General features: G+C 43.9%; 1 protein-coding gene across 1 annotated transcript in view; it reads left to right on the forward strand.

Moving 5' to 3' along the window:
• HAS2 (hyaluronan synthase 2) overlaps window positions 1-5,407 on the forward strand; it is a 28,615-nt gene extending 23,208 nt beyond the window's left edge. Inside the window, exon 4 of the mRNA XM_006275564.4 lies at window positions 2,492-5,407. Coding sequence (XP_006275626.1) covers window positions 2,492-3,421 — 930 coding nt within the window. The 3' untranslated portion in view covers window positions 3,422-5,407. The remainder of the gene's footprint in view (window positions 1-2,491) is intronic.
• The last annotated feature ends 7,475 nt before the right edge of the window (window positions 5,408-12,882 follow it).

Genomic DNA, 12,882 nt, shown 5'->3' on the forward strand with positions numbered 1-12,882 from the left:
GCCTTCTTTGAATCATCCCCAATTCTTCCTCAGGCTCTCCAATATGGCTTTCCTGAAAGAAAATAGGGTAACGAGGACTCTGCTGAGGGGTGCTCCTCTCTCCTATGCTCTGCCAAGGAATCTCCTGCAAAATAAGTTTGAGGTGGGATGAGCACTCCCAAATTCTGATTATAGAAGTTCCCACCCCTGCTACTTTCTAGCAGTAAATAAAAATGAAAGGAAGATGCTTGCACTTTGGGGAGCTGAGCCTGCCAAAGTGACTGGATACAATGCAGCAGAGAGTGGGCGCATCTGTACAAGATGTTTACTGCACAGTAGACTATTAAGCTGCACATTGCACATCTCCGGCATCTACATGTGAACCCCTATTAGGCTGAAGTAAACTAATTTACTTCACAGCAGGATAGTATTTGCAAATACAATCCTGCTGTGGAATAAACAACTCGGCACCAGTGCATATGTAGATGCTGCCCCGGCTGGCAAGGGCACAAGGGTGCTGACAGCTAGCCCCATGATGAACCATCCTCATGGCCCAGGCAGCCTATCTGCAAGACTTTGAACCAGGGGAAGCAGTCCCTGCACTGGCAGGATGACTCCCCCCCCCAAACCTCCTGCCAACTGGGGCTGCTCCAACCCAGCTCAACGTGCTCCCAGGTGCATGTTCAAGCAGCAGTAAACTCTAGAGTTTATTATGTTGCATTAATTGCACATGTAGACATGCCCAGTGGGTACATCTACATGAGACACTTTACTGCACAGTAGAGCTAATTACTGTGTAGTAAGTGTCCACGTCTACATGTGCAGATGCTTACCGTGCAATAATTGGCTCTAATCATGAGTAAATTTGCTACCTGCAAATGCAAATAGCAAATTTACTCAAGATTACTTACTGTGCAGTAGTGCAAGTGTAGACACCTGACTGGGAGCAATATATGCTCCTGGTCAGCTGGGCAGCAGGGGATGGGAGATTGCTCTCTGCCCTCAGGAGCTGCCTGCTGCCAGGGCAGGCTCCACCACTGGAGCCTGAGCAGGGGAAATGTCCCTCTGCTCTGGCAGCAAGGAGCTCCCAGCCCCTGCTCCATGGTTGCTGGGAGATCCCAACCCCTGAAGCTGGCACTGGGAAAGAAAGATCTCCCAGTCCAGGGGTTGGGCTAGGAGAGAAGGACATTGCAGAGTAGGGGCTGGGAGCTCCCTGCTGCCAGGGCAGGGGGCCATTGTCCTCACCTGAGATCTGGTGATGGAGCCCACCTTGGCAGCAGGCAGCTCCTGGGGGCAGGGCGCAATGTCCCAGCCCCACCAGGAGCCTCCTTGCCTCTGGGTTAGCACCCAGCAGGAACCTAGAGCTCCCCTTGGGTGCTGCAGGGACCCATTGCAGGGCTACAGGGAATAGAGGAAGTCTGCTGCTAGGAGCAGCAAGTCTGCTCCTGCATCTCTGCATGTGTAGACACATGCCTGGAAGATTTTACTCTTGAGTAGTTTACTCAAGAGTAAACTGCTCGAGATTATTTGCACATATAGACACACCCAGTGAGAACTAAGGATCAGATAGTGTCTGTTCCACTTCCTTTGTGCTGTTAAGGTATCATAGAGGGAGAAGAGTCTTGCTCATAACTTTCCTCGGGGGACAACCCTGACACAGGGAGAATCTGTGGATGTGCAGAGTTCATAGATTATAGATGTTAGGGTCGGAAGGGACCTCAATAGATCATCGAGTCTGACCCCCTGCATAGGCAGGAAAGAGTGTTGGGTCTAGATGACCCCAGCTAGATGCTCATCTAACCTCCTCTTGAAGACCCCCAGGGTAGGGGAGAGCACCACCTCCCTTGGGAGCCTGTTCCAGACCTTGACCACTCTAACTGTGAAGAGTGGTATAAACCACCACTTAAACCTCCCATTGTTGCTGCAACCTGTTCCTGAACCGGGAGAGAGAATCCAAAAACTATATCTAACACCTTGACAGACCCTCTGCTCTGCTACAGTTAGCAAAAACTGAATGTAGCAGCTGTTCGATCCCAGGAGTCTACTGGATTCCTTAAGCAGGAATAGGGAGAAAGAAAGAGAGAAAGACTTGATTAATGGGGCTGGAAGAAGATGATCAGTAAAAAATAAATAAATTATGAAGTGAGGGAAAGAACTGTTGTTTGAGGCAGGGGGGGAACAAATATTGATAGCACAAAAGCCACTGTAGTATTGAGCTTCCCAGCAGCGTTCTTCTGAAGAGGCATGACTTTGGTAGCATATCTTAACAAGCAGATAGTCAGTGGGGAAGCCTGGCACATGGAACAGCTCATTCAACTTGGTAGGAACTGTCTGTCCAGACCTGCCTGGCTTACTGATAATACTTGAGGCTCTTTATTAGCTGTGAGAAAGGAAATCTCTCCTCAGAATTTGCTGTCCTATATTTTGGCTACAACATACTATTTATGAATAATATATATAATGTGTATTTTAATTCAAAGGAGCTAATTTAAATTTTTTTATATACTTGCAGATTTTGAACAAATATGATTCCTGGATCAGCTTCCTCAGCAGCGTGAGATATTGGATGGCATTTAATATAGAAAGAGCCTGCCAGTCCTATTTTGGCTGTGTACAATGCATCAGTGGACCTTTGGGAATGTACAGAAACTCCTTGCTCCATGAATTTGTGGAAGATTGGTACAATCAAGAATTTATGGGCTCCCAATGCAGCTTTGGAGATGATAGACATCTAACTAACCGGGTGCTGAGTCTGGGCTATGCAACAAAGTACACAGCTAGATCCAAGTGCCTTACTGAAACACCTATAGAATATCTAAGGTGGTTGAATCAGCAGACCCGTTGGAGTAAATCATACTTCAGAGAGTGGCTGTATAATGCAATGTGGTTCCACAAGCATCATTTGTGGATGACTTACGAGGCTGTAATCACTGGATTCTTTCCTTTCTTCCTCATTGCCACAGTCATTCAGCTTTTCTACCGGGGAAAAATCTGGAACATTCTCCTTTTCTTGTTAATAGTTCAGTTTGTGGGCCTAGTAAAGTCTTCTTTTGCCAGCTGCCTAAGGGGGAACATTGTCATGGTGTTCATGTCACTCTACTCAGTGTTGTACATGTCAAGTTTACTTCCAGCGAAGATGTTTGCAATAGCCACAATAAATAAAGCAGGGTGGGGCACATCAGGAAGAAAAACCATTGTAGTCAACTTCATAGGACTCATTCCGGTGTCTGTTTGGTTTACAATCCTCCTAGGTGGTGTGATTTTCACTATATACAAGGAATCAAAAAAGCCATTTTCTGAGTCAACACAGAGAGTCCTCATCATTGGCACAATAGCCTATGCATGTTACTGGGTTTTTCTTTTGACTTTGTATTTGGTTCTGATCAACAAATGCGGCAGGCGGAAGAAAGAACAACACTATGACATGGTGCTTGATGTATGATGTTGCTGTGGAGCGTCACTCAGAAATTTTTTAAGTAACCCAAATGACCTTATAGTATTTGTGGCATCGAATTAATGTTGCCAAGGGAAATGGATCACTGCTGCTGGGACTGGAACATTTATGTTCCTATGGTTCATTTTCATCCTGCCAAAGCAAAAAAAAAAAAAAAAAAAATGTAATTTTTTTTTTTAAAGAAAAACAAAACCACAGATTCAACCTGTTTGCAAGAAAATGAGATAACTTCTTTGTTTATGCACTTTTTCTATTGTGCATATGCCTGACAGTGTTATGTTCTATATATACCTCACTGGTCATGCTTATGTGGGACAGAAAGGAAAGGAGTTTGGTGACTTAAGCAAAGGATCTTATAACCCCTTGCAACCTAATTTATGAACTACTTTTTGTAATAGTTTTATTTTATAGGAAGGGTCTTTTGTGTTAGGCTGCCAAATGTAATGCCAAAGGTAAATTTTAAGAGGCTATTGAATGAGCTGTATTTTTATATTATTGTGTGTGTATTTTTAAGCCAACTTTTTTTTTTTAAATTGCATATTTTATATTTTCTGTGTCTGCCAAAAACAATGCCTCCCCAGCATTTTGTTTTCTATCTTCTTTATGTAGGTTTTGGAAGAATTCGTACTTCTTTTCCTAAGAACTGCCCACAATGTGAAAATTTATGTTGATCTGATATTATTCACATGAGAAAGAATAAAATGTCTCTCTACCTTTTTTACAATGAATGGTTACTTCTGTGAAAAATATTTAAAATGTGCTTTTTGAACTTTTGACTTAATTTTATTAGAAAAGACCAACATCATTGACAGTTTTTTAATACAAACATATTTGTGTGCACAAAAAGGCCAAAGGGGTAGATAAGTGCAATTTTTTTTGGAGAACATTGTAAGAACAGTACAGTCCTGGCATTCAGTATACAATAAGCCTGGTCCTCATGCCATTGAAGTCAATGGCATGCATTTTTGATGGGGACAGGATTTGAACCAAAAACTTCTGATCCTGGGAATGCAGAGTAGTCAAAACTCCTATTGACTTTAATGAATGTCGTCAATGGCCTGCAACTCTTAGAATCAGGAAGATAGTATACATGTGGCAGAAATGCAAAACAAAATTTCACTGACATAAAGAAAGGGTCAACATTTTCAAAATCTGGGTGCCTAAAATAGAGCTTCCAACTGATGTTCCTCTAATCTGACCTCCTGTATAACAAATGCCATAAAATGTCACCCCTTACCTCTATACTGAATCCCATAATGCGGGTTTGACTAGAATATCTATCTTCCAGAAAAGTATCCAGTCTTGAATTGTGTCAAGTAATGGGAATCTACCACTTCCTTGGTATCTGCTGCCTAAACATTAAATTTTAGACCCTGGTTTTGCAAAGTGATGTTCAGGACCAAATTTTGCCGTCCTTAACCTGCCAAAGGAATGTGGCATTCAGCCTTAATACACTTTTATAAAGGTAAATGATAGAACATCAGCTCCATACAAATATATGCCCTTTTGGATTCTGGTATAAAAAGCACTGTGGTAAAGCAGAAATCAGCATGTGATATTTTAACAACCTAGAAGCATTTTCAGCTTCCTTTGAATCCAGACATGAATATTTTTCTGCTGTAGAATGAACTGCACACACCTACCTTACTTGTCTGATTATCTTGAGGTACATGGTTGCTTGAAAGTCATACTAATACTATGGTAATGATTGGAGAGTTGATACTCATTGGTTACAAAATAGAACAGTATTAAAAAATAAGTAAGAGAAACATTAAAAAGAAACTTGACTTTGCCTTTTACTATTTATGTTGTAAGTTAAAGCTTGGGTAACATTCAAATGTCAAATAAATCTTTTCATTCTATAAAAGATTGAATTAATTGCCTGTATTTATTCTAGCAATTTATTCAATGTACTTTCAGTATAGGTTGTATAGTATAATTTTTACTTTCGTAAATAAAATATTTTTGATAAGATTATGACTAATTCATGTGGTTTTTGATCATCACTTCTACAGATTAACCCTAGTAGTCCCCAACATTACAGCCACATACTGTACATTGAAATTTTGCAATCTGAAATTTAGCAGTCCTTGCAAATCTGATTAATTTTCTACCTACCTGCTGCTGCCCTTCCTTTGTACATGCCCCCACCCACTGCCACTCCTTGCCTGCCCGCTGCCACTCTCCCTCCACCACCTTTTCCCCACTGCTGTCCTTCCCCTGCCCACTGCCACCACTTCCCTATCTGCAGGGCCAGGGTCAGGGCTGTCCCGTGGGCAAGGCTGGGAGCACAGTGTGCGCTGTGCCCCAGGGAGTGAGCAGGGTTCAGCCCCATGTGAGCACATCAGGGGCAGCCCAGGGCCAGGCTGGATACAGTGAGTTGGTAGGCACATGCGTGCAGCCCAGATAAAAGTGTTTGGTGGTCTTGATTCAGCCTGTCAGCAATATTTTGCCCGCCCCTGAGCTTAGGGAGCCACAGTGGTAATATTGTTGAAAAAGCCCTCTTGCTTTGTATTGCTAATGTGCTTTGCTCTGGTCCTAAATCAGGCTTCTTTCAGAAGAAAAAGCAGGATTACGTAGCACAATTTTCTAACAGAGGGAAAAAAAAGGGGGCGGAGGGGGCAGACGTTTACTGCCAAAAATGTCTCAGTACACAAGCCCTTGTGAGTCAGTAATTTCTGCCTTTTATCCCTAGCAAGAAACAAAAGAAGGGTGGAGGACAAGGATTTGGGCCAAGCAGTTGAGATTCTGTATTGAGGAGATTGGGGTGAAAATAGGCAGCTTTGTTGATAGCAAAATTAAATTTTCTCTCACAATATTTTTTTTAAAACCCCACTGAGGAAGAACTTCCAGTTGTGACTCTTGATCCTATGCAAATGGGTCCTTGCACGTAGCATCCTAGTTACTGCAGGATTGTGGCTGATGTCTGCTTCCCTAAACTCTGTATATTTTATATTCATCCAAAATACAGGACCCAGTTCTCCTTGCCTTTCCATCTGAAATTCAGGACCCAGGTCTCCTTGCCATTGTGAGTCATACCCATACTTATGGGTATGGTTTCCCTACCAACCTGTCTGAGAGCCAAATCCTTAAAAAAAATTTGATTTAGTTACTACCAACTACCAAACTCAACAGGAGTTGTTATAGTTTTTTTTGTTGCCACTGTCATTGGAGGACTGATCCTGCAAGATGTTAAGCACCTCTACAAATTTCATTGAATTTAGGACATTTTAATACTGAGTAAGAGTATTCACACAGGATGTGGAGCGGGGGGAGGTGGCAGCAGCCAGATGTGGTGTGGGATGGTGGATGAAGGTGGTGGCCATCGCATGCGAGTTCACCCCCCTCCCACCCCCCGTGTCTGGCTGGCTGGGCAGCACCTATGCAGCCTGCAGAGGGGAGCAGCTGCTTTCACCCCCTCTCCCCCCCAGCCAGCCCTGCTCTTACAGGGGGGAAATGGCATGGGGTGGTAGGTGGCAGTGCTCCATCCCCACCCACCCGTGCATACCCCCTAGCCCTTTTCCACGTACCCCCAATTGACAACCCCTAATATAGGTCATTGATAACATAGTGCTTTTTTTTTTCCTAGCCAACTGTTTACCTCTAGCTCACATAGAGAGGGATTGAAAACTCCTACCATATGATGGCTATTCAAATACCTTCATTTATAGATTTAGTACAGATCCAGGACTAAACACCACTACCGATATTACTGGACACAGTGTTCCTTCCTGAGATCCCTTCCAATCCTATAATTTAATTACATCCTTTATTCATGTTATTAGCAAACAGGGACCCACTATGAAAGGAGAATGAACTGCCCCTTACAGTGACCCTTGTACTCAGTGTGCCTGCTACATCAGGATCCAAGTGTGTTATGGTGGGAAATGGAGGGAATCTTGCACAGCTGCTTTTTACGCTGTGCCGGTTGGGTGGATTTCATTTTCTGCAGCTGTCAGTTCAGCACCTTTCTCATTGTTTTTTGCTTATCGGATCAATCCTTATGTTATTAATTAAAGGAGTGGACAGCACTAACCCAGCTACAAATGCTGGAAAACAAGGTTCACATCTCTCCAGTAGCTTTGAAATCTTTTTTATCATGTAGGCTTCGTAGTACCTACAGCCACAAAAACTAAGCAAGCACAATAGATTAGAGAGAAGTTAAAGTTAGTGGGGAATGGTGGATGCTGTTTTCCAGGCATTTTTCTCTCTGCAATTGCTGTGGAAATAAAGTGTCAACAAAAACACATTCCCAAGCAGTACCCTGCTCCAGCATGTTAGAAAGCTGTAGAAAGTGCTAGCCTATAAGAATGTATTATGCATCAGCAATTCATCACCCAGCATCTTTCCTTTGTTGTATCTAGTTTCCTGATCAATCCTATGTCAAGACAGAACATAAATCATTATTACACCTGCATTTTTTACTGCTTATGACTTTTATTTGATTTGGATGTCAGTGTGCCATCAGGCAAGACCTGAGAAACTAGGAAGATCCAATCTCCAGGAGATGGGGCACCTGTGTCCTTTTTCTTCCCATGCATTTTTTGGAACTTAATTTGTTGCATCCAAATCAGCACAGCCAGCGAGGTGTAAAACTAAGGTCTTAGTCACTTGTTCTAATTCAAGATCATGTTTCATAAGACTAGGCAAGATGCCCTACACATATCCTAGTGTTTGTAATTAACCTTTTGCTTAATTGACTTGCCCCTGCCATCCCAATGGAACAGGATTCTTCATATACTCTTGTAAATTGTTAAGCCTCATGTATTATTATTAGGCAATAATATCAGACATGCATCACCCCAAATGAGGCCCCATTTCAGTGAGGACAAAGCAATCCCTTTATTTGTATAGTTTGCGAAACACCCCTAAATGGAAATATTTCATTGTTGATATTATATCCTCTTCACTAGGCAGAGTGCCTGGAGTACTCACAGGTGATATGTTGTCATCACTGGGGCTAATAAATAGATCCTCAGAATATTTGCCAGAGGCTTTGCAAAAACATGGTGTCCCCCAAGAGCTGCTCTGGGGTCCCAGTGGGTTCAGCGGGCAATTGCTGCAGTTCCAGCAATATGTTCTCCAAATCATCTGCCAACCTATTGCTCACAGTCTGAGCTCAGCATTAGGGTTGCATGAAAGAAATCCCTCCATGCTAGGAGCATCAATGAACTCCTCCTCAAATACCTTATTGCACAGCCTGACACAGGAGTATTTACAGTCATTTCATCATCTCTGCTACACATGTGTGGCAGAGCACCTTTGGTGCCTGCCACTTTAAGGGCCAGAGCAGGCAGCAGGGCAACTGCCAGGTGTAAGCCACCTGTGAGAAGCAGTCATGTGACCTCAAGAGGGCCCTGGGATTGGAGAAGGGGGCTTAGTAGCCTTAATTTTAGATCCAGGTGCTCAGGGCTGGAGCAGCAGTCTGCTGCTGGAAACCGGAAAGATCCCACCCAGCCGAGCAGCTGCTCAGGAACACCTTGGAGGTAAGGGCAGGATCTATAGGGATGGCAGGAGGCACTGGTCCTGGGTATGACCAAAAACTGCACCCTGCTGGTGGCCTGGTGGGACTCCCTGTGGTGGGGTAGTTCCCCAAAAATGCCAGGCTGGCTGCCTCCCCAGTGAAAAGAGGGTATGGGTGCCTTATGACCCCAGCCACCACAACTTAGTGGGAAGTAGAGCAGACAGTGGGGCCAGGCACGCCTAGTGAGAGGCACCTGAGTCCGTGGGGTGCAAGACCCCAAGGTCCCAGAATGGGGGAGGAGGGTTGGCCTCAGTGAGGGGGTGGTGGGTGCAAAGTAGGGTTGCAAGGTGTGACCTGAAGGACTGCACAAGAGTTGATCAGTGAAGGAGCCCCAGTGAGGGTAGTAAATCACTGCCCCAGTGAGAGGGCAGTGGAGTAGCCCAGCGAGGGGGCAGAGTAGAGTTGGGCCAAAGGCAGAGCTGGGTGTCAGTGAGAGGGCATGAGGATACCTGGGCAAGCAGAGCCAAAGGCAGAGGACGGCCAGTAGGGGGCCAGGGAAGTCAGTGGGTAGTTTGGAGCATGGTGTGGCAGCACAGTGTGACAATGAGCTCCAGGGGGGAGTAAGAGTCCCAAGTGAGACCCTGGAGCACAAGTCACGGTGTGAGGCCCTGTGCAATCTGGATGCCATCTGCAAGGGATGGGACATGGTATAGGGGAGGTCGGAGACTTGTGCAAACCCCTTGGCATTGGGGCATTTAACGGGTAGCCTCCCACTTATTACATCAGGTTTATCCCAACAAGTCATGGCAGGAAAGACAGGAAAGACTTCCCTAGACAAAGGGGCAGTCAGTATGGTGACCAGCCAGGAGTTGGCTCCTTCGTCACAACGAGTATTTATGCTTTGTGCCCCTTGTATGCTTCGGACACTGACAACTAGTCCAACATATCCCAGTAAGGCAAAACTCTGTGAAATGGATTGGTAGTTATGCTTCTTTTTGGTGCTTTAATTAAAGTTATACCTACTTACATTCTCCTTTTATATCTTTATGGGGAAATAGCTATGTTTTACAAGCCAGATGGAAGATCAACCAGAAGCCATGGTGAAACTGGAGTTTTTACTACATGTTACTAAGAAAGTACTTGGTACCAGATGGCTTTATCACACATGCAAGCGCCTCAGTGCCAGGTGCTTTGAAAAGTGCCTGACGCTGCAATGCTTGCAGTTGTTTAAGTGGCAAAGTGCACATCAGTATGAAGAAATGGCAGCAGTATGCTTTTTAACCAAAACACCTCCGAGGTACTTTAGTTCAAAAGCGCACTACTGCCATTTTCTTTGGGCTGATACGCATTTTGCTGTTCGTACAACTGTAAGCAGCACAGCACGCATCACCTTCTGTGCAAGCAGGCTTGATTAATCAAGTCTGCTCCAAAGTGATGGATCTCCAGCACATCTGAGGACTAAAAGGTACATGTATAAATGTCCATTGTGACTCACTAGGAAGAGAGAGAAAGGTGATGGATGAAGAACTGCTAGATTCCATCTAGTGGCTTCTCATGAATGTGCCCTGAAGTGCATGAGTGTGCTTCGGCTACATGGCAGGAGCGAGGGGAGCCCAGATGCACGTGGGGACCACCTTGCACTCAGACTCTGAATTTCAGGAGAGCTCCCGGGTACAGGCGTGAAAGCTACCAGGGAGCAAAATCAAGGTTGTATTGTAAAAACTGGCTGGTGGTTCTACGCTTGAGGGCATTCAGCATGTGCCATAAATATGGGTATAGACATGCCCTTAAATGTTGACAGAAAACCAGGCCTGGAAACTATCAAATATTTCAGCATTCTAAAATAAATGCATAGGGACTTCCTCCGGGCTCAGTACTGTTTTATTTAGATGTGAGATTAGAGGAATCTGAAAGCATCTGTCAGTTAGCTGAGATTTAATACCTATTAAATCTCTCAGACTTGAATGTAAAAGATGACTGGGCCTGAATAGCCTGCCAAGACTGGCGCTGAAATAGAAAAGCTGCCTACAACCCCACTTTGCTGAGATCTCAGGACCGGGCACTGCAGTCCACAAAGTGGGAAAGGAGAGGGTGGAGGACAACTCTACAAAATATAAGAGTATGTGGGGTAAGGTATCAGTACTTAGGTCCATTTACATTACAGAATATCACGTGTCATCAGATGGCTGTAATATGGCTTGAAGTTTCCTGTTTGCATGAGATAAACCATAACAATTACAGCATTGAGGCATTACTATATCTTAGCATATTAGCATGTAGACACCCTCCTACATCGAAGGGTTCAATCTGGCACTTTCATTGCTCTCCACCAAACTTCTGAGGAATGTACTTAAAGCCCTGTATACATGGAAAAATGTATTCAGAGTAAGCTAAGGGGTAACTACTTACGGTAGTTAAATTATATATAACTACCATATAACTATTTCTAGTTAGTTATAAATACCAGTAAAATCCCCTGGGTAGACATCTCTATTCTGTTAGGAGTGCTATTTTTGGTTATGTTATCTGGGAAGAGGCTTAAGGCATTTTAATTCAGGAATAAGAGTATCCATGGGTTCTAAAGGTATATCTAGGTTTGTATTATTTTATCAGTATAAATGGTATATCTTTCTCCTTATAGACAAGCCCTGTGTGTCATTTTCAACTGCCACAGAAAAACTGCCCACATACTGCAAAGCACAGTCTTCGGGCACTTACACACATGCCGCAAGTCTGCTCTGATGCACTGGAAATCCAGCGTGTCAGAGCAGACTCTCAAGCATGTAGAACCAGAACCAGTATAAATTTCTGAAGAAGCACACTATAAATATCTTCCCAAATAAATTAATGTATTTATAAAAGCTTTTCTTTTTGCCCTTTTTGACCTTGCTAGTTTTAATTTAACACCAAACAACTTTATTATTTGTTGAGGCTATCTCATTCATTCTTTTACTGATAATTTACTCCAGTGCTGCAATTTTTCCTTCATTTATATTCTGTGAAACATTTGCCATAGATGCTGTGCGTGTAATTATGAGCAATTCCGACAATTATTTAATTATCTTGAGTTCCCCCAAAATACTTTGGAAAAAATGCATTCCAAAATAACATAGGACTAATCCTATGATAGACTAACAAGACTATTTCTATTAAAGAGCCTCTGTTACTCTTGTGTATGGACCTGGATTAGGCTTCAGAACACAGAATTATAGAAAAAGTAAGGCTGGAAGGTCAGGAGGTCATCTAGTCCAACCCCCTATTCAAGGCAGGAACTTTCTATAACCATACTAGATAGGTATTTGTCTAAGCCAGGGGTTTTCAACCTTTTTTAATAATTGTACCCCCCATGCTCCCCTTTTTAGTAAGTGTACCCCATGGGGGGGTGAGTGGTGGAGTGGCAGCAGCGCAGCTCCTGTGTGGCCCTGCTCTCGCCCCACTCTGGCACTGCTCCTGTGAGGCAGCAGCACAAGGTGGTGGTACTGTGTCCCTGCCCGCCAGGGGTACACGTACCTGCAGTTGACAACCCCTGGTCTAACCTATTCTTAAAAATTTCATGAACAACCCTCTTGCACAACACCCAAAACACCCCTGGTGGATGTCAAAGAAGGCGTTACAAGGGATAGATCATTGTAGATACACCTTCTTCATATCCTTTCCCTCTAAAGCATTCACTCCTGCCACTGTTGGAGACTAATGGACCGTTAGTCTGACACAGTGTGGTATGATGTTCTTATGGCCTTACACCTCAACTTGGAATGAGGACACTAGCAATGCCTTGCTGCTTCAAGGATAGGAAGTCATAGTTAAAATGCTCCAGATATCTAAGATCCTCCATTTTGTAGAGTGGGATTTTTGTACTTTAGAGGGCAGAACACAGCCTCTTTCTCTGGGTTGGTTTATCTCTGTAGACATTGGCTGTGTTTACATGACATGTTGACTGTGCAGTAGCGTTGTGTGGTACCAACTGTGACTACTGAGCAGTAGC

This window comes from Alligator mississippiensis, chromosome 3, assembly GCF_030867095.1.
Source record: "Alligator mississippiensis isolate rAllMis1 chromosome 3, rAllMis1, whole genome shotgun sequence".
Lineage (NCBI taxonomy): Eukaryota > Metazoa > Chordata > Crocodylia > Alligatoridae > Alligator > Alligator mississippiensis.